This window comes from Pelmatolapia mariae, linkage group LG14 (genome assembly GCF_036321145.2).
Source record: "Pelmatolapia mariae isolate MD_Pm_ZW linkage group LG14, Pm_UMD_F_2, whole genome shotgun sequence".
Classification (NCBI taxonomy): Eukaryota; Metazoa; Chordata; class Actinopteri; order Cichliformes; family Cichlidae; genus Pelmatolapia; species Pelmatolapia mariae.
Genome location: NC_086239.1, coordinates 9,243,666 through 9,263,988, shown reverse-complemented (window position 1 = coordinate 9,263,988; position 20,323 = coordinate 9,243,666). Strand labels below are relative to the sequence as shown.

Genomic DNA, 20,323 nt, shown 5'->3' with positions numbered 1-20,323 from the left:
GACAGACAGGAGTGTGAGTGTGGCTGTGTCTGTGCAGGAGCGGACGTCTGCCACGCTACCAGCTGGAAAGCGTCAGTTTCCTCGAATGGCTGTCACAGCACTGGGTATGGCCATGTGTGTATGTGCACGGGTGTTTGTGTGTGTGTGTGTCTGCAACTGACTGTTTGCATATTTGAACATGACGAGAGATCTGACGGAGGGAGGCAGAAACAGGCAGGGCCGTGCAACAGATCGTGTCGTTTCTGTCAGCGCTTTGTGTTACCTGCTGTATGCGATTTTAATGAAGAGTTGTGCGTCTGCCTGGTAGTCCGCTGGGTGTGGTTCTCCGAGAGACCCTCTAAATCTGTGAATCACAGGGCCACCATGTGCATGTGTCCGTTCACGATTGCCGCTTGCGTTTGTTTGTCTCTACATATGCGTGCGGCTATCGCTCGTGCGTGCCTGTTTATACGCGATGACTGTTTGTGTTTGCGTGCGCATACATCCCCGCGCGTGGGTGGGTGTATATAGCCTATAGCTGGCTGCAGTGTGCATTGAGGGCAGTACATCAGGGTAAGGCAATCTGCCTGTGAACAGCTCCTTCAGGTGAGATTTATCACCACTGCACTTGGCCTCTTATTAAGGCGATGGATTCCCTACCTCTGTATCTGGGTGCGCACGTGTGTCTGCATATGTGGCTACGTGTGTGTTTATTAGTGGCCCCCAGCCCACCCCACCAAACCTACACACCCCCACTTCCCCACACCACTGTGCATCCTGCAGAGGAAAGCAGGCATTGGGTTTTTTTGTTGACTCCTCCCTCAACAACTCCTGATAGGGAACCAGTGGACGCGCACAGACACTGGGAATAATATAAATGGGGACTGACAAGAGAGAAGAAATAATGTTGAGGAGACTGGAGGCTTAATATATTCTGTTCCTTTCCTACCACGCCTTTAGTTTGGACTTCAAGTTCCAACCAAACAAAACTACAAATTCCAAATTTCCTAGCTGGAAATCACGCAAAGTCCCAAAGCAGTGCAGCTGACTGACAGTCAGTTAGGTAGCACTGGAGAAATAGGTCATAGAGCTAAAAATACTTATCTATGTCTCTCTCTTTCTCGCTCTCTCTCTCTCACTCTGTGTGTGTTTCTCTCTCTCCTGTCTTCATAAAAAAAAGTAAAACAGATAGAAAGTCTAAATAAGGGGATGATGAAAGGAATAAGTCGGAAAAAGAAATACCCTTAAAAACATCAGACCTCAGGCTTACTCCCATACGGGTGAAGAAAAAAACTGAGAGTAAGAGAGGAAATGAGAGAGTGCAACAGTGTGTGTGTGTGTTTGTGTGCCTTCCTGTCTACCTCCGTACACACGTGTGATGCCACACAAATGAGCGAGTGAGGGAATGAAAGGGAGAGATTGAAAGGAGAGGGAAAGATCTAGAAATGGATGCTCAGGCTGTGGCTTCAGCCATCACGCGGGGCTGTTTGCACACAGAGCCGGTTATTACACGGAACTCATTTAGCTCGGCTCAGTCAGGCAGGGCAGAAATAATATCATATAGGGCCCTGCCACCACGACTGCTGCCAGTGCCACGGCGCGCAACTATCTACATCTCCCTCTCTAACCGGCACGGGGAAGTAATATCGTGGAAATGCACGCGCCATCCACTGTCATTTTGATCAGTTCTGCCACCTGTGCCTTTAAGTGATTGCTGCAAAGTCTGAAATTTCATTTAATTGCGCTCTCCTCCCAAAAGACTTTCATCTGCAGAGGATTTTAAAGATGACTTATAAGCAGACATCCAGAAGCCCAAATATTCAGGGTGTCTTTTGTAAACACCATAACTCTTATGAAACATTATATAATGTGGTGACAGTATACTAAAAGCCCTTTCTTGGCAGTGGATGGCCCAAATATACAGTAGATACATCTTAAGAAACTCTTAGCTGTAAGCTATATAACGGAGTTTCGAGGGATCTGAGAGAATGCGTAGGAATTTGCCATCGATGTAGTTTATTAAAAGAGTGGCCATGCCTTGATTCACATTGTAAAGAAGAGTGGTGGGAGGGGAGAGGGCTCAGATGGTTTGAGGCCGAAAAGAAGGAAAATGGACAACATAAAGAGAGAGAGGGAGAGAGAAAAAGGAGATGGCTGAATAAAAACGAGAGATGGCGAAACTAGTGATGGATGGGGAAAGCGGTGAAGAAGGAGGGAGGCATATAGTGGAAGAGAGGGCAGCAGGGTGATGGGAGGACAGAGAGGAAGTAAAAGGGAGGGAGAAAGAGAGATTATAAACGAGTCTAATCCAGCAAAGAGAGAGAGAGAGAGAGAGAGAGAGTGATAGACAGGGAGAAGGGCTGGTAGGGAAATGCCCAGCAGATTGAATGGAGCTCGGTGTTCTCCTCCCCTCATTTGCTGTTGCACATGAACCCTCCACCATACCTCCACTCACGTAGACTGGCTGTCACAGTGTCCCGCTCACACTCAGCTGGACAGTGGGGACCAGCAGCTTCCCAAAGATTTATATACACTGAATTAATGCCAATTCACTGCAGAGATCCAGCAAGGTCTGGGGACATTCATGGGCACAACAGGCGTCGTCTCCAGGCGTGCAGGGCTCAGCCACCCTATTAGGGCTGACTTTGAACCCAATTTTGCTGGTTGTTTGGCCCATTTTACTGGATGGGCCCCTAATTTGTAAGCCTCTAATAGCAAGTTTGTTTGTAGACATGCTAATTACAAGGGCTTGTTTAAAAGCCCATTGCAGAGTGGTAACTGGAACACAGTTAAACCCACACTGCGTAATGATGGCATTTATGCAGTTGGTGAGATATTAAAGGCCGCTTTGATTGCTGTGGCCTTGTGTAATAAATAAATAAATACATCCAGCTTTGTCCTCTTCTCACGTGCTTTAAGGGAATCCAGCATCCCTGCAGGGTTGATACTGGCTAACAATATGGAGGTTTTTGTCTAACTTGAAGCACTTAAAAAGAAATCAGTGTAAGTCCACCACTCAAAATTGGGCTGTAGTTCATTAGTCACTCTTTCTAACCACTTACTTTGCTGTCTTTTGTACACCCCCCCCCCCCCCTTCAATTCTATTCTCCTCCTCGTACCAAAACCCTGTGTTCTCTGTCTGTGTGTCTTGGTGTGTACTCCATGCAAATGAGTCAATTTAATCCCCTGACATGGTGCCACTGAGGGCCTCTGGGAGCAATCTGGACACACTTTTTCTTTGCTTGGATGGGCATCCTGTGGAGGAGAGGAGAGGAGCCTCCATCATTTTCCACCTGTCCATTCCCGTCCCGTCATCTGCATTGCCACATACCTGCCCTTTAGAGCATATATAAACCAAAAATAAATGATTCATCTCCTGCGTGTTTGCGTTATATCTGTGGTCCCTGCGTTGCGTTGTAGTACAAGTACTTTGAACCAAAACACCCCCAAAATACCATCACAGTCAATCAGGGCTCGCTGACCAATCAGCACCGTTACAAATCCAGTTCCCTCTCTCCTGTGAGGAGCTTTTCACAGCAGGCACGTACAGGGCAGTCGTTCATGGAAATGCGCGAAATGTCGCCTCTCGGAGAAGCTGACAGACAGACACTATATCCCATCTCCCTGCTCAGGTAAAAACCTGCACAGCATCCGATGTGCCTCCCCCCCCTCCTTCCTTTGGCACATAGGTCTTGTGACTTTTCTTTGTTTCAAACTGCCTGAGCTGGAGCGTTTGTATGCTCAAACACTCCAAGGTACTCGAGCTATTGTTTTTTTGTTTTTTGTTTTTTTGGCTGAACGTGCGTACCCGCTGACAGACGCACATCAGCCACCTTTTTGGCCGGGAGCCGAGGCGGGCAGCAGGCGTCTGCATTCCGCTGAAACCAGTCTCAGAACAAAAAACAAAAAAACAAAAAAAGACATTCCACTCCCACCACCCCCACCACCCAAAAAAAAACTGCACAAAGGGGATCATCGCGGAAGAAACTTCATGGGGAAACCCGCCGCTTTAACGTCTGTCAGTGGAGATAAATGTCCGCTGTGATGTAGCTGCACTAAATGTAAAGCGCCGGGCTTTGGATTGGATTCCGGGCTTTATTCTAAGCGCCGAAGATGAAAGCAAGTCTTGGAGGAGCGTTATTTACCTCGCACTATACGTTTCCAAGAGGTCCGGCGGTAAAGGTAACGCTGCAGCCTAAAAACCCGGGAACGGAGCACTTCGTTCAGTCTACTTGTTTACCCCCTCTCAGCCCCCCTTCAACAAAATATACACACAGGTACTGTAAAGCCATCTAAACCATCCCCCTTCCTCCCGGATAGCCTTGCCACTCCAGCCCGGCTTTGGCCGTGATCTTGGCTGGCTACACTGGCAAGGGACATACCGGGTCACCCAAATCTACCTCCAGCATTCCTCCATATCCCTGCACACACGCTGCTGTTGGCTCAGAGAAATGATTATATGAATTGCATCGGAGCGCGCAATAATCCCCCCACCACTCATGCCCAAAAAAACCTCCCAGAAACCTTCATCAGCTTTAAATTCAACTTTTCTCCGGGGCTGATTCGCCTCTCCTGACGTTATCTCATTCTCCGCTGTATGCACTGCATGCATATAGACGCGTTGGTAATCATGCTGGGGAAATATGTGGGAAATTGAGGGGCTTAAATTGACAGTGACAGCATGCACAATGACCGAAAAAAGCGCAAACACTCAGGAAACGTGTTGTACTTACGATTTGAGGGGGTTCTGTACCGCTGTGGCCATTTTGATATAGTATGATAGAATGCAACACTGCAGAGCCCGGTATTGTACATGTAATGTAGCAGCTATTTCAATTTCATTCATTCTCTGGGGCTGCGGCTGGAGCGGCCAGCCAATGGGAGGCGGGAGCGCTCTGTGACAGCTTTGGGGAAGTGTAGTTTTTATGCATGTCAACATGAGACGCGCCGAGGAGCACAGTACTACAAGTTCCAGTGGGGGTAGCGGTTTAAGTGGACCACGGTCCCGCCTCGGACTTGTTAGGGCAATGCCCCCCATACCCCCCCCCCATCCGAATTTATAGAAAAGAAAGAAGAAGAAAAAAAATCCACCACAGTTATGTTAAGGTTGGGTTGCAGGACTGTCTGTCAGTCTCTCCTATAAGCATCGTTCCCTTGTCTGGGTGATGATGATGACTCTGGCTCTTATAGCAGCTAAACACTAAATTGTGTTTGTTTACAGAGGTATGATTGTGGATATGGGTGCAAATTTGGGTCAGGTATCATATTAATTGCACTGTAAAGGGAATAACTGGATACTCGAGTAGCAAAAAGCACAAACTGCATACAAAGATGTTTACCTGTTTTGTTAAGGGAACTGTGACAGGTCTGTATAGTCATTTGTTGAAAATCAAGAGAAGTTGTTTCTGCGTAATCTTAGCGGCTTCATGGCTAGTCTCATAGATGTTAGGTAGCCCTGCAATGAGAAGCTTTAATTATTCATTAATCAGGGGTGATGGGTTGGGAGTAGGCCTATAATTGATTCTTTCAGACATTTGTCTCTCATAGTTGAGCCCGGAGAAAGGCCGGGACCCTCTCTAAATCCTTAACCACGCCATCCTTTATTGCATCCTTCCCGCACTCGCTCGTTTTCTTGCCCTTACTACATCTTTTGCTGGATCTGTCCCAGGTGGCGATTTTATTTGACACAGGCTAGAGACAAGGGTGTTAAAAGCGACTATGCCAAAGCCTGGGCTGGCATTTTCCATTCCCTAGACATTGGAAGGAAGGGAGGGAGGAGGTGAGGGAGGAAGGAAGGAAGGACTCAGAGCCGTTAGAGCAGCAATGCTGGAATTTCTTTCTCCATGTCATGTTAGCAGCAGTGGCGCCGCTCTGAAGCCAGTGACATGTGATATTTATAGATCTGTGCTAACAAATATTTAATGAACATTAGCAAGCAGCTCTAGCATGGCAGCACCGCTCCGATAAAATACTCTCTGTCAGTTAAGGAAACTTTGATTTTGTGCGTTATACTTTAGTTGTGAAGAATAATAAATGTGTTATTTTGTATTAACGTAGCAAGAAATAGTAGATGAACGTTATTTGTGTTTGGTTCACATCATTAATCTTAAATAAGAAAAAAAATACATATTAGAGGCTACAAAAGACCGGGCACATGGGTCCACTCGGTTTTATTTTATGCTTTCTCATTCCCTGATGAAAGAAGTTTGTTTAATGGCATGTGAGGTGCTGTATTGCGGCTGACCACACGGTGGTGCTCATGTTTAGACCAAAGTCAAACAAGCGCGTCTTACGTCGCTGCCCTGCGTGGCCCCATCTGGCTCCTCCTACAGTCCACGCGCTGTTGTTGTGATTGACCGACAGGTAGGCGTCATGTTAAACTTTCGCTTTGCTCTTTGGTGCTGCTGCCACAAATGCGTTTCAATTAAGTGAACAACGATGTCCGATATACTGATGAAAGAAATGGATAGTTTGTCGATCAGTCCATTGAAGCCAGAGGACCGTTCCGACGGCGGCGGCCGGAGCTTCCTGCTCGTGGACGAGCAAGAAAACCTGCAGGTAAAGTTAGCTAACATCAGCTGAGCTAACGGCGGCTAACAGTTAGCCGCTAGGCTAGAAAGGGGAAGACTCTTGTTACGGAAGGCCCTTAACTGTCTTTTGTCACGAAAAGAAAAAAATATTGGATGAGCCAAATCTGCTTTCAGCTCTAAATCGATCTTTTGTCTTGAAGCTAATAAAGCAAGTTTGTTGAGGCTTTAGCTACTTCACGACGCTTTGCTAATGCGACGTTAAACAGCGTGTTTGGATGTTCGTCGTGTTTAGCCCCTTGTCTTTTTAGCCTTTGTCTGTATACAGCCCGTGGCTTTAATGTGTGGATGGTGTCTTACTTATAATACTGTGAAAAACATTAAATTTAAGCTGTAAATAAGAGCACCACAACAACAGATAGGGTTGTTATTAGGAAAGTCCCTGGTGAGTCATACAGCACAGCTGACCCACATGGAAGGCACCCTCACACTGTGTTACAAAGTACAAGAGATAATGTTTTCTTGTGTACTTCAGGTAATCTGTATGAACAACCAGCGTTAAGATTGAAGTGACTAATCCCCCCGCAGTTCTTTTTTGTTTTGTTGTTGGTTTCTTTGTTTTAAATAAATAATACCGTTCGTAAAGAATCAGTAAAAGTAATTTGCCCAGTTGTATCACGGTGCCACAAAATAGCTCATCTCTGTAACCAGCCTGTCTCTTGGTGCTCTTTCTCCTCTCATCCTATAGGTCCGGGATGAGGCCGAGTTCGTGGAGCGACTTGGCTGTGCCGACGTAGCGGGCGTCAAGGTCCTCTCCATCTTTGGAAACACCGGTGATGGCAAGTCCCACACGCTCAACCACGTCCTGTTTGATGGCGAGACTGTTTTCTACACCTCCAAGTCCCCCAGCTCCTGTACTGTGGGAGTTTGGGCTGCTTACAACCCCACTCTCAGCCTCATTGCGCTGGATACAGAGGGCCTCTTGGGAGCCGCAGCCAATCAGAACCAGAGAATGCGGCTGCTGCTGAAGGTAAATTTAGCGGTTGCTGCTTGGTTTGGGTGGAATAATTGGAGGAGTCTGTGATTTTGTGTGCTGACTTCTAGTGTTATCTTCTTTACTTTTTCTGCTGAGGTAATGGTCACATCCTAATCATGTAAACAGAACAGTGGAACTCACTTTATTTCTCATTTCCAATGTTTTCTTGATAAAAACAAGTCATCTTATTTCCAGATACATTTTTATTTCAATTTCAGGTGCTGGCTGTGTCGGATATAGTGGTGTATCGCACACGGGCAGAGCGTCTTCACAATGACATGTTCCAGTTCCTGAGTAGTGCCTCAGGGGCATACCTGAAGCATTTCACCCCAGAGCTAAGGGCCCTGTCCACCCGCTGTGGTCTGGATGTACCCCTGTCCTCTTTGGGGCCTGCAGTCATCATCTTCCAGGAAACAACACACACGCAACTCCTGGGCCAAGGTACTTCCAAGCAGAACTTTAGGATAATTATTTCCCTTGGTTTTAATTTCCTGTGTCACAAATTTCAATGTTATTGTCTTTCCTTCCTGTTGTAGACTCAAAGATGGCCGGCTATGCAGACACACTCCTCCAGAAGCGTTTTCATGACCTGGGTTTGGGGACAGAGGCCTTCAGCTCAGTGCAGTACGTAGGCACTCAGACGATCACACCGCCCACAGACTATAGCGGGCTGCTAGAGGCCATCAAGCAACAAGTGAAGAACACTCATACACGGTCCCCCCGCCAGCCTGGGATAGTGTTTCATGCACTAGAAGTAAGTGAAGAAGCACCATATTAGAGGCCTTTAAGAAAAAGCATATGATTGTTTTAATTCTTCCTTTGTGTCTCCTCAGCCTTTTTTTCAGCTCCCATCTAGTTCTCTGTCTTCTAATCCCTTCTGTTTTTGTTTCCCCAGGCTCTGAGTGAGCGTTTCTGTGGAGAACTATCAGATGAAAAGATGACACTGTACTCCTTCTTCCCAGATGAATACTTCACCTGCTCAGCTCTCTGTCTCAGCTGCAAGTAAGTCAGTAACACTGTCTACACACAAGAGCTAGAACTGGTCCTTAAAATTTGAACGTATGGTCAACCTAAACCTGAAATATTTAGATTACATAGTTGGGAATGTGTGAGAAGTGTGTATTATTATTGTTGATCTGGAAACTGTACTCATCTCCAGCGCTGGGTGTTTGCAGATTACCTAATCACCTTGGATGGACTGTTATTATAACCACACCTTTCCTGAGCTTTTTCTCATTTAGTTTGATCCAAATAGTTCTAGTTTTCCATCTCAGAACAACAGCCTTTTACTGTCTCTGTGACTGAATCACAGTAGAGAACAGTATTCTTTAAAAATGAGAATCCTCTGTTTTTCTTGTGGATGTTAACTATCTCCTCAGTGGGATGCATAAGTGCTAATTCTTTTTCCATGTTTTGGTTTTGGTGAAGAGAAACCTACTTTGCTTCTTAGCTACTCTTCTTCCTTCTTCTTTCCTAAAACCTGAGAGCAGCGTGTTTGTGAGAAATTATAACACTTGTTCAGAATGAGTGCACTGTAACCATAGGTTTTAAGCATTCTTACAAATCCCCCTCTCCTTCACCAACTCTAATATCTGTCATGTTGACTCTCCAGCATTCGCTGTAAAAATGGAATGAACCACCTGAGAGACAGAGTTCCCCACATGGCAGATGGACTCTGCCAGTATGCACACCAGTACAACAACAAGGTCCTCATCTGTAAGGTAAGAACAGAATTTCACAGCTAGTTTTGGTGAACCTGTATGTTGTTGTTGTTTACATCTGTTTTGTGTTGCATGTCCAGAGGTGCTATGAAGCTGGCAGAGAGGTGATTGTTGTTCCCAAAACATCAGCTTCGTCTGATAATCCCTGGTTTGGACTGGCCAAGTACGCCTGGTCAGGGTATGTAAACTCACATATACACACTTAGGCGGACCCTCACACTCCTCTTTGCCTTTCAGCCAATAATCTCACTTCCACTGTCTGCTGCCTTGTTCCTCTCGTCCCTCTTTCAGATATGTGTTGGAGTGTGCTAGCTGTGGGGTAATCTACCGCAGCAGACAGTACTGGATGGGAAACCAGGACCCAGAGAGTGGTGTGGTGCGATCAGAGGTCAAGCACGTCTGGGAGGATGTGAGTACTAAAACATGCTTAACTCATGTTTATATTTAATGTTTATTTCACAAAAAAAATCAAAAGAATTTGTGGAGAGTGTAAAAAATAGCACCTGTTGGTTTTATGTTACATATTTTTAGTCTTTGTAAAATAAGCACACAGTACTGAAATACTGTTTTGGATTTTTGTTGCCTGTAATTAAAGCAGAGGCAAATTGTTTTAGTGATTGTTGTCCTGACACTAAGTAAGGTACTGTCATATTTTGTCACTGCCCTAGGGAAAAATTATTCTTTAATGGTTAAATTAATTTCTTTAGGCTGTCTAGTTATGGGTTAGGGTGTTATTTAATATATTTTCTTTTAGTTCTGATAATCTAAATAAGTAGCAACTAAACTTTTGAGGTGTAGTGGAGTACACCCTGTGCCATCAGTTTGGATTCATTCCTGCATGCTGCAGGCATTGCTGCTATAGAGAGAGCCTGCAGCTAAGCTTTCTCTGCACACAGACATTTTTGCTTTAACTTCTGCATTCAGTTGTTCTGTCACTGTCTAAAATGTACAAGGGGGAGGGGGGATTTTCTGTGGGGTTTTTTGTTGTTGTTGTTGTTGTTGTTTTTTGGCTCATTATTTACCTGGAAAAAACTTTTTTTTTTTTTTTTAAAGAAGCATTCTTTTAAGAGGAAGTGCTGCTTGGTTGAGCTATGTAATGATTTTTATTCTCACTTGTGCCCCTAAATGGGCACAAGTGAGTGCATCTGACAAAACAGGATGCTCACATGTTTTGTCAGATGTAAATTTAAGTGAAACACTTGGACTGTTGAGCCATGCTATAACACCATCATTGCGTTCCTTCCTGCAACTGGGAGTTCCCAGTTATTAGCCTCATACGGTAATTCTGATAATAAGTGCTAAACTGCAAGAAATTCTGGGGGTTAAGATGATTCACTTCAGCTGATTTGCACTCGTGACTGTAGAAATGATGGTGGAATCACTAATGGGCACTTAATTTGCCCATCATCCTCTTTATCAAGCTTTTAATTGAGATCATACTCTTGTCTGTCTTCAGTCTGACGCTTTTCTGACCAGCCACCAAAATGCTGCCCAGAGGGTCTTGGATGGGATGAACTATGTGATTCAGTCAGTGTCAGAGTACGGCACTGGCCCCACCAAAGCCGTCACTGCCTGGATTACTGACCAGGTGGCACCTCCATACTGGAGACCTAATACAGAGATCACTGTGAGTATGAACGGCTAACATTTAGAAACACAACATAAGGCACTAGAATAACTATAGCAGTTATAAGTGGTTAAATTTTTGGTCTTCATTGACTTGTGTCTGTCGGTGTGATATCTGCCATCACTGTATCCCCCTCCCTCTTTCCCCTCAGGCCTGTCATGGATGTCAGAAGGAGTTCAAGGAGGCTGAAAGGAAGCATCACTGTCGATCATGTGGGGAGGGTTTCTGCCATCCTTGTTCCAGCCACAGGATGCCGGTGCCAGAGAGGGGCTGGGGCAGCAGTCCTGTCAGGGTGTGTGAGGCCTGCTACCGCCAGGGAGGTCCTCCTGACACCAACAGCCAGGGTAAGACAGAAACAAGCTGTCAGTTAAACTGCTGGACGAGCCTAAACCTAGAGTTACATTAGACAAATGTCTTTCATCATTGTAGTCGCTAAGCACTTAATTACAGGTGAACCCACATTTACACTTAGTGTTATGTGACACGCACACCTCTGTATACAGTGCTGTTAATTTTAATATTGGACAAAGATAACCTGAGTAAATTTTTAAAAATGCAGTTTTTATTTTGTTATTTTAGTTATTAAAGGACGAAAGTTATCCAGATCTCCCTGGTCACTTGTGAAAAAGTAATTGCCCTCTAAACCTGATAACTGGTTGTGCCACCCTTGGCATCAAGAACTTTTGTCACACTCTTCGCTGCAGAATTGTTTTAATTCAGCATTGGTGGTTTATTAATGTGACTATCACTCACATTGTTGCCATTTTTGTCCAGTCTCTTTCTTACGGTTGAGTCATGAACTCCACAATAAGACTCAATGTGAACTCTGACCTTAACTGAGACAAGTTGACCTGCAGTACTTTAGATGTTGTTCTGGGTCTTTTGTTACCTCCTGCATGAGTCATTGATGCGCTCTTGGAGTAATATGGCAGGCTGGCCACATTTGGGAAGGTTCACCACCCTTCCAAGTTTTCTCCATTTGTGGATGATGGCTCTCACCATGGTTCACTGGAGTCTCGAAGCCTTAGAAGTGGCTTTGTAACCCTTTTCAGACTGATAGATGTCAGTGAGTTTGTTTCTCGTGTGCTCTTGAGTTTCTTTCGGTTGTGGCATGATGTGCTGCTTTTTGAGATCTTTTAGGTTACTTCACTTTGTCAGACAGGTTCTATTTAAGAGATTTCTTGATTAAACAGGTCTGTCAGTAATCAGGCCTGGGTGTAGCTAGTAAAATCAAAGTCAGTCTCCACAAATATGTGGTTAATTCATGGTTTATAAAGATGGGGCAATTACTTTTTTACATAGGGCCAGTTAGGTTTGTATAACCCTTATTAGGTGAAATCACGAGGCATTTTGTATTTAACCCTCTGGGGTCGCTGGACGCGCTGGCACGTCAAAATCACATGACCAATTCAAGACGACACAGCTACAAGATGCAGCGACTCAGAGTCTCCATTTCAACTTGGGTCGAAAGTACGGACTTCAAACTATATACCAGTTTTTGAATTGTGAATTGTGCCACGTAAAACCAGAGTTATGATAAAAAAATACATGCAATGTTTTTTTTCTGAACAAAACAGTGGCGTTTACAGCGGGAGGAATGGTAAAAACGGCGTTTTCTACGGACAGCGCTAGCAAACACTCTCCGCTTGCGAGTGAAAAAATAAAAATAAAAAACACCCCTTCCCTATTGGTGTTAAAGTTTACCATGTCAGCCAATCAAAAAAATTATATGGCAACATGTGGCACTTGGTTGTTTAGGGAGAAGGGGAAGATTTAGTAGTGACACCCGCGACGGAAAGCGGGCGAGCGAAAGAAAGAGAGAAAGCGAGTTTTCACATGTGAGACATTATTGACGTTTAGCGTGTTTGGAGGCTGTAGTTAGTGTGTTGTGTAGTTATTGTTTTGTTTTGTGTGTCAGTTAGACTGCTGAATTTCACATTTGCTCCAAAAAAGCCACCAAAGGCAGATTCCAGTGTAAACGCTGTTCCCACATGGAAAACAGGACTGATACACCTGCTGTCAGACCTGCAGGGTTTAGGCCTGTGGTGTTCTCCTCTGTCTTATACTGAACACAAACTATTTTTTTGGACTGGCACAAATAATTTGTGTGCCTTCTTATTTGATGCAGCACACCTGATTGTTCTGTAAATAGATTTAAATGGTCATATAAAAAACGCCTGAGGCCTTGGCTGCATTTTTAGGTAAATAGTACCATATAACTTTGTTGTTTGCAAAACTTGTGCATAATTTTTAGACATGTACAATTTCTATTTGCATTTCAAGTTATGAAAATGATTCCTTAAACATGTTTGTGGGTTTTACAATAAAAAATAACTTCTTCTTTTTTTTTACTCGGATTTTGAATTCTTTGTCTGAATTTAGATCAATTGTGCTAATATAGTATGCCAAAATTAAAAAATAACTCAAATTTCAGTTATTTGAGGTTGTGCTGAAAAAAATGATACCAAACAAGGCAAGATAAACAGTTTTTAAAGGTGAAATATAGAGGTAAAATCAAAAGTAGTCAAAAACAGCCAATTATACCCTGGACCCCAGAGGGTTAAGCAGGTTATCTTTGTCTAATAATAAATGTCTGCTCTGAAAGATTTAAGTGTGACAAATATACAAAAAAACAACAACAAAAAACATGGTATCACTAGGGGAGCAAATACTGTGTCATGTATTTGCAGCGTGCATACCGAACAGTGAGACTGTGTGTTTTCATGCATTTGATGCTGGTCGTCACGGCTCCTGACTTGTTGTTATTGCTGCTTTTGTGTTTTGATTTCTTTGTCTCTCACACACACCTTGTTTGTTTAGTCTGTAAGGTGGAGCCTCGTGGTCTGATAGCTCGCAGGGTGACGGAGGTGGCACAGTCGACACTGGACATGGTCACCACAGCTGTGGACTACCCTCTCTGTGAGCACTGCTTTTTTTTACCATTACGCATTCTGTTGGTGCTCTGCAGCTTGTTTTATATTGTCTCCTCACCACTCAGATATTTGTTGGTAATTCTAATACCTGGTTTTAGCACAACCACTCCATGAGTGTGTTAGGATAGGCTAATCTACAGGCGTAGGTACATCTGGGACATGATCGGATGGTTGGTTTCAGAGTGATTTTGCATACTGGTGTTTGTCATCCACCAAGACTGAGTGCATGTCTGTGCAATACCACTAAAATTATATATTATCCACCAGTATCAGTTTAAATTAATGTATAATTAAAGGCAAACTAGTTTGATGAACTGTGATGAAATTCCAGACTGCTAAGCTTCAACATCAGTGCAACAAGAGCCAGTTTACCTGTGACAGTGGCAACAAATTCAGTTAGTCAGTGATTTTAAGTTAAAGCTGGTACCAAAGTCTCAATAGGCTTCTGATCATAAGCAGAAACACAGCTGCAGATCGAAATAGCACCTACCTTTTTTTTAACTTTGATTTTATATGTATTTGTAAAGATATGACATGAAATGTCCCATTTTTGTCTCGACTCCTTTAATAATAAAAAAAATAAAGATCCTTTCAAAAGTTCTTGAATCCAGATCAAAAATGTTATAACTTTTAAGTTCTGTCAAACTCTACGTGTAGTACATATTAAATGCATATATTTTTATATAATGCTGCTTTCAGACAGACAAATCCAACCTGTCACATGACCTCATCGGTGGAGGTAATAATAGAACGCTTTGGCACAATTTGGGATTTGCTCGACCTTGCTCTAAAACACAGATGAGTAAAAGCCTCAGACTTGGCACAAGAGTTTATTCTGGAAACTGATGTTTGAGTGGCTGAGTGCTCCTGCAGAGTGAAGGACATAGCATGAAGTCAGCCTCAATGAACGGTTTCCAGGAAGGAAAAAACAAATATATAGGATATTGGGCAAAGGGATCAAAATAAATGATTCTGAATCACCAACCTGACCAGCACTGCAATGGTGACCGCATAGGTTCTCAGATGATAGCTGGATATATCGGCTCTCCTCTGATGACAGCAGCCGGGGTTTGGTGCTTCTAGTGTAGCGAATAGCCTTGTGAATAATGGATAACTGGTATTGGGTGTAAGGCTGGTGGTTATAGTTTGCTAGTCCAGATCAGTTTAAAAAACTAATTAACAGGCAAAAATGTCAGGTTTAGGTTTGTGTTTCAGAAAATGCAGTCCCTCTTTGTCCCTCCACGCAAGCGGTTTACTGGAATACAAGCCTCAACTGTGACTGATCAAGACTACAAACCTAAACCTGAAAGCTTCTTGTACAAAAAAATAATCTTCTTCTCTAAGAAACACAGAGAGAAACACAGAGAGGGAAGATAGGAGCTGAAAGGGGTGTGAATGGGCTGTAATGGAGATGCTGTTATAGATGGGTACATATTACATGTTGCCATCTTAGGTGGTGAATGTAACTTGGTTAACAACACTGGACTTCCACTTTGAAGAAGTCAAAGCTTTGAAAAGTTCCCCCTCCCAACACACACACAATGAACAATGCATTTATGTTCTAAGAAAATAAAAAATAAAAAGCCAATCTCCGATTTAAAATCTTAAACTCATTCTTCTCTGTTTGCCCGTCCGCTTCAGGTTTCGTGAAGGACGTGGCTCGGCCAGACTACTGGGTGCCAGACCAGGACATCACCAAGTGCAACCAGTGCTCCAAACCTTTCACTCCAGCCATGTCGAAGCACCACTGCAGGGCCTGTGGGCAGGGCGTGTGCGGGCCCTGCTCCACACACAACAAGCCCGTGCCCTCTCGAGGTTGGGACCACCCGGTCAGAGTGTGTGACAGCTGTCACGCCCGCACAGACAGCCTGTGACCTTTTCCACCAGGCAAACTTCTCAAAGTGCACTCAGTTTTTCTCAGATGGGCTACAAAACACTGTGAATCTTGGCACTGCTGCTCCTTGGAAACCAGGAAGGGGACTAAATGGCAGGTCTGGAATCAGCCTTTGTTTTATCTGAAACGGGAGCTGCTCAGATATGTAGAAGGATGACCATCTGGATTCCACCGCTCAGCCGGGATTTGCTTTCGGTCTCTTTTGCCTTCTTGAGCGACTGATTTCATGTCAGCCGTGAGATGATTGACAGCCTCTACTGACCAATCAAAATGCTTTAACTGGAGAAATGGGAAGCTGGACATGTGTTTTGAACTGACTGCTTTTAAGAATGAAGACTTTCATCTCCCCCAGTTATCATTATAACAGCAGAGCTTGAACTTTTAACTGCACTCGAGGGTGGTCTTCCATGCTCATTAATTTCTCTTTGCACAGGCCAGCACCATGGTTCTCAGTTTGAATATGCTCTTAGTTAAATATGACAGGAGGGCGAGTAAAAGGGACGTACTGGGAATAGTGGGAGATTTTAAAAGTTTGAAGGGTCTTTTAAAACTTAGCCACTCACTGCAACCACTTACATGGTGACAAGTCCTGGTTAAGGAGTATGTATAATCATGATAGTGGGGGGGGGATGCTCCTACAGTACTCAGGGCAGAATGCAATGCAAATTGGAGAAACACAAACTGCAGCAGTGTGTGCCTTCATGGGAATCTTAACACCCACTTATTTAACCTCTTGGGTTTGCTTTTGGAGATTTCTCCGTACGTTCAAATTCTGAGCTCATTTGTGCCTAATTATAGAGCCATTATTATAGCCTCCATCCTCTCATGAAGTTGTATCTGCAGTATAAAATATGTAGCTGTTGTCATGTTAGACATTCCATTATATAGAAGTACCTGTTTACTAATGTAGATTTGCCTTTCTGGGGTTTTATAAGAAGTGAAGCACTGATGTTTCCAGGTAGCTCTCTCAAGCCCTTTTCAGACATCGCTGCTCTCATCAATCTATCAGAGTGACAGCGTTCTGTCGCTCAGTCATAGTCATCTCAAAGGCTTCACTCAAAAATGCCAACAATAATGACTGAAAGAGCAACACATGATTTTTTTTTATTTTTATTTTTTTCACCATTTTGTGCAACAGAAGTTGTCAACATAGGTGCTTTAAAGCATTAAGTTCTCTCTGGCACTGTCACTAGGAGCTGTGTTGTGTTTGTTTGTGTGAGTGTGTGGTATTGCTCAGAGAGCTGAGCTCACCCCTCCAGCACAGGCTCAGAGAGTAAGATCTCCTTTCTGGTTTAAATTTTCTTAAAAGAAACTACGATTAAATGACATTATGTGCAGGTTATTTCTGGTCAGGGAATTCTCTAATGAGGGGAGTGGCTCACTGAGCACCAGACATCATCAGCTGTCTTGTGTGCATGTCCGTAGTTGTAACTCCGTGCATTTAGACTCATTTCTTGGTCTGACATACCAAGACTGCTGCAGTTTCCGATCGATTGATGGGAGTTCGTGTCTTTGAAGGGCTTTAAAACAAAGAACACACCTGATAGAGTTGCTCTCATGGTGAATGACATGCAAATGATATAAACACTGATGGAAGAAAAACTACATTTTCTCTCAAGAGAGACGTTGTCTGTGTATCATACTGGAGTCTTTAGTGCTTTATCCCAGTTTTCAAAATAACCACTTATCAACTTTTCTGTTAAATCTAGCAACTGACAATCTCAGTTAAATAAATAAAACAAAGGAGAGATTTGTGTCTATAAATATGTGAGCAGGAGTACCTTGACAGCCGTCTTTGTCCTGAATGAGCGCGAGCGCACAAGTTGTGAGGCGACGGCAAGCACTGCAACCGAAACGAGTCGCTCTTCTACTCTTTGACTATCTCTGGTTTTTTCCTTAGATAGCATCAGTAGAGAGCGAGCGATGTGGAGGTGGAAAGCAAAGCAATAACACACAGCAGGCTTTGTCCTTTACTGCAGTCAAGTAGAAGTAATCTGCATCCATTCATCTCCATCTTTAACTCCGCTGGCTTTAAAACCGTCATCCCATCCAAACTAACCCTAGCGTTGCGTTTCCCCATTTTCATCAGTTCAGGGTGACATTTTGGCTCGATCAGCATTGTGTTCTCACCGCCTGTAATTAGTTGTTTGTTTTATTCCTGTTCTGCCAGTATTCACAAAACGTTTTATGAGTAGTGTTGGTTTGTGAGCCAGCTGCTGCTGGAGTCAATCCATCTCCTGTTTTTGTGTAGGGAAAAAAAAAAAGCTTCATATCGCTAATGAGTGTGGTTCGATTTGGCTCCGCAGTTTAACAGCTCTCTCCTCTATTCACGGTAGCAGTAAATTTATTTGTAGTACACACCAAGTCAGACAAATTGAAACGTTTTCTCTGACTTCTGTTTGGCAAAATAAGATTATATTCTGTTTTTCCATTTCCATTTAAGATCTCTTTGTAGTTGGGCTTATGGGTCACACACTGCCCACATGAGCTCATAGTGTGTGTGTGTGTGTGTGTGTGTTTTGTCTGTTTAAAATCTACTCTCCTCTATTTTGCTCTTATTGATAAGCCTCTGTCCTCAGAGGTATTCTCAGCCTGCTGCTGCAGTGCTTGGCTCTTTTTTTCCCTCCGTGTTCCTTATTGTGAGCCTGGTCGATGCAGCAGTGCAGATTAGATCTTGGCTGCATTCTTTGGTTGTTCATCTTTTTTTCTTTGTGTTCGTCTCTCTTTAGAGGATAATTAGTCTACCCTGAAAATCCTAGATAATTCTGTTTATAGAGTGGCAGGTGACCTTTCCACCCAAACTCTAAACATGTTAATGTGACAGAAGCAGAGGCTGGGATGTGTGTACAGTCTGTCTTGTTACATAAAGAGTTGCCATTTCTGTAGTTATCGTGCAGAAGTTCTCTGCAAGGTTGGTAAAAGTGATAAAGTCTAATATTTGAATCCGTATAATGAATGCAGTGCATTTAAAAAAAATAAATTTAAAAAAAATGTATTTGTGTTCCTCTGAAGTCATCCTGCTGCTGTGATTATCTCCTCCATCATCAGTGCAGGTGAGTCATGCACATCCAGGCCATGAATTGACCTCCTGCCTGTTTCACTGATGAGCTGGAACAGTGTGGATTGTGGACACTTCACACTTACTTTTCTTTTTTTATTTGTCACCACAAAAACATTAATCTTGTACAAGAACGCCTCGTCCCAGATTTAGCTGCTAGCTCATTTCCACCTGCAGTCCCTGGGTGAACAATCATAACATTAAATGAGCTATAAACTACAATAACAGAGGTACAAGATACTAATAAATTTAATAGTATAGGTATAATTTAATAAAAACCCTCCGGTCTCACGCAATATTAGGTACTCGGAGTATTGAATACGATACAAAACGTCTTTTCCACACTTAATTCAAAGCTTTGCTCCAGGTTTGTTGTTTTTTGTGTTTTTTTTGTTTTTTTTTTGTTTTTTTAAGCTAGTGTCTTGTGTTGTCTAGCGTTTCGATTCTTGCTGCTGCATCTTTGTTCGGCTTGATACTTTTATCTCTGTTCTCTCCGGAGTGGAAGTGATGTTTTGTCGAGTTCTTCAAAGGATGCGGTCGATTTCTGTGGGTGACCTGTCCTGCGTTGATTTTGAATTCCAATAGTTTTTCAACCTGAAAGCTTTCCACTCTGCTGTACCTGTCCTCATAGCCTCTCCTCTGTTTCTGTGTATTGGCTTTTGTATTCTGGTGTTCATGTTACCTTGGAGTCAACTGCAGTCTCCACAGATGAAATCCAGCCTAAACTAATGGCCCTGCACTGTTGTGTGTGAACAATTCATAGAAAAGGACGCAGCTGGACTAGACTTTCTCCTGTCAGTCAGTCAGCAGCTCGCTTTTGTACACATGAAAATGAAGGAGGCAAAGATGTTACTGTAAAAGACTAAAATACACGTGGAGGTGATGAAAGGTCATAAGGGCTCTTTTATTCCACACTTTGATTTTAAATCCAAATAGCTTGAATTAATCTTACTGTAAATACACACGTATTCCCAAGTAATTTTCTCTCTCGCTCTCTCTCGCTCTCTCCCTCTCCAACCTTCATTTCAAGGTCATCTGAAGTTCTTTGTCCCTGGTGTCCAATGACACCATCCATACAGTATAGATAGATACAGTAAATCCATGCAGTAGTCCTCATGTCCTTCAAAAACCAATTACACATGAACGCATGAACGCAAGAGATCTGGGAAGGGATGTCTGTGAATAGATTGTCGATGCCACAGCAAATCAAAGTAAATAACTTTAAAACATGATGGACAAATCTGAGGTATCTGCACAAAATGTGAAATTTCTGATTTTTGTTTTTTTATTTCTGGCGTTGTGTGTGTATATAGATCATAAGCTCCTTATGGTTTACTTCCCAAGCACACATTTGGTCCTTGGCAAGGCAGTTCTGCTCGAAAACTGACTGGTTCAGTACAAACAGGTTCTGTAGGTGCAAAACATGTGGAAACTTGGGAGAAACACTTTAGTGGTGCTGGTGGTCTCAGCTGTGTGACTGGTTTGCACTGCCCCGTGTATTTGTGCTGGGGTTTGTTTTCTCCAAAGCACTGTGGGAAAAATCCAGGA

At 43.4% G+C, this 20,323-nt stretch overlaps 2 protein-coding genes across 3 annotated transcripts in view; one reads left to right on the top strand and one right to left on the bottom strand.

Moving 5' to 3' along the window:
- Positions 1 to 4,918, bottom strand: part of dpf1 (double PHD fingers 1) — a 55,469-nt gene extending 50,551 nt beyond the window's left edge. The window contains exon 1 of one of the 2 annotated variants that reach the window (XR_010095500.1): positions 4,713 to 4,808. Coding sequence is in view for 1 of the 2 variants with exons in the window: in XM_063493217.1 (XP_063349287.1) it covers positions 4,713 to 4,918 (206 nt within the window). In the remaining variant the exon portion in view is untranslated. Of the gene's footprint in view, positions 1 to 4,712 lie in introns of both variants that reach the window. The other variant, XM_063493217.1, reaches the window with a different exon arrangement.
- Positions 4,919 to 6,311: 1,393 nt separating this feature from the next.
- Positions 6,312 to 19,907, top strand: si:ch211-11n16.2 (zinc finger FYVE domain-containing protein 1). Its single transcript, XM_063493611.1, has 12 exons — positions 6,312 to 6,537; positions 7,255 to 7,536; positions 7,761 to 7,983; positions 8,079 to 8,296; positions 8,438 to 8,544; positions 9,155 to 9,263; positions 9,344 to 9,441; positions 9,555 to 9,672; positions 10,720 to 10,890; positions 11,042 to 11,234; positions 13,711 to 13,809; positions 15,465 to 19,907. The coding sequence occupies exons 1-12, from the start codon at positions 6,418 to 6,420 to the stop codon at positions 15,695 to 15,697; spliced, it is 1,971 nt and encodes a 656-aa protein (XP_063349681.1). The 5' UTR covers positions 6,312 to 6,417; the 3' UTR covers positions 15,698 to 19,907.
- Positions 19,908 to 20,323: the final 416 nt, after the last annotated feature.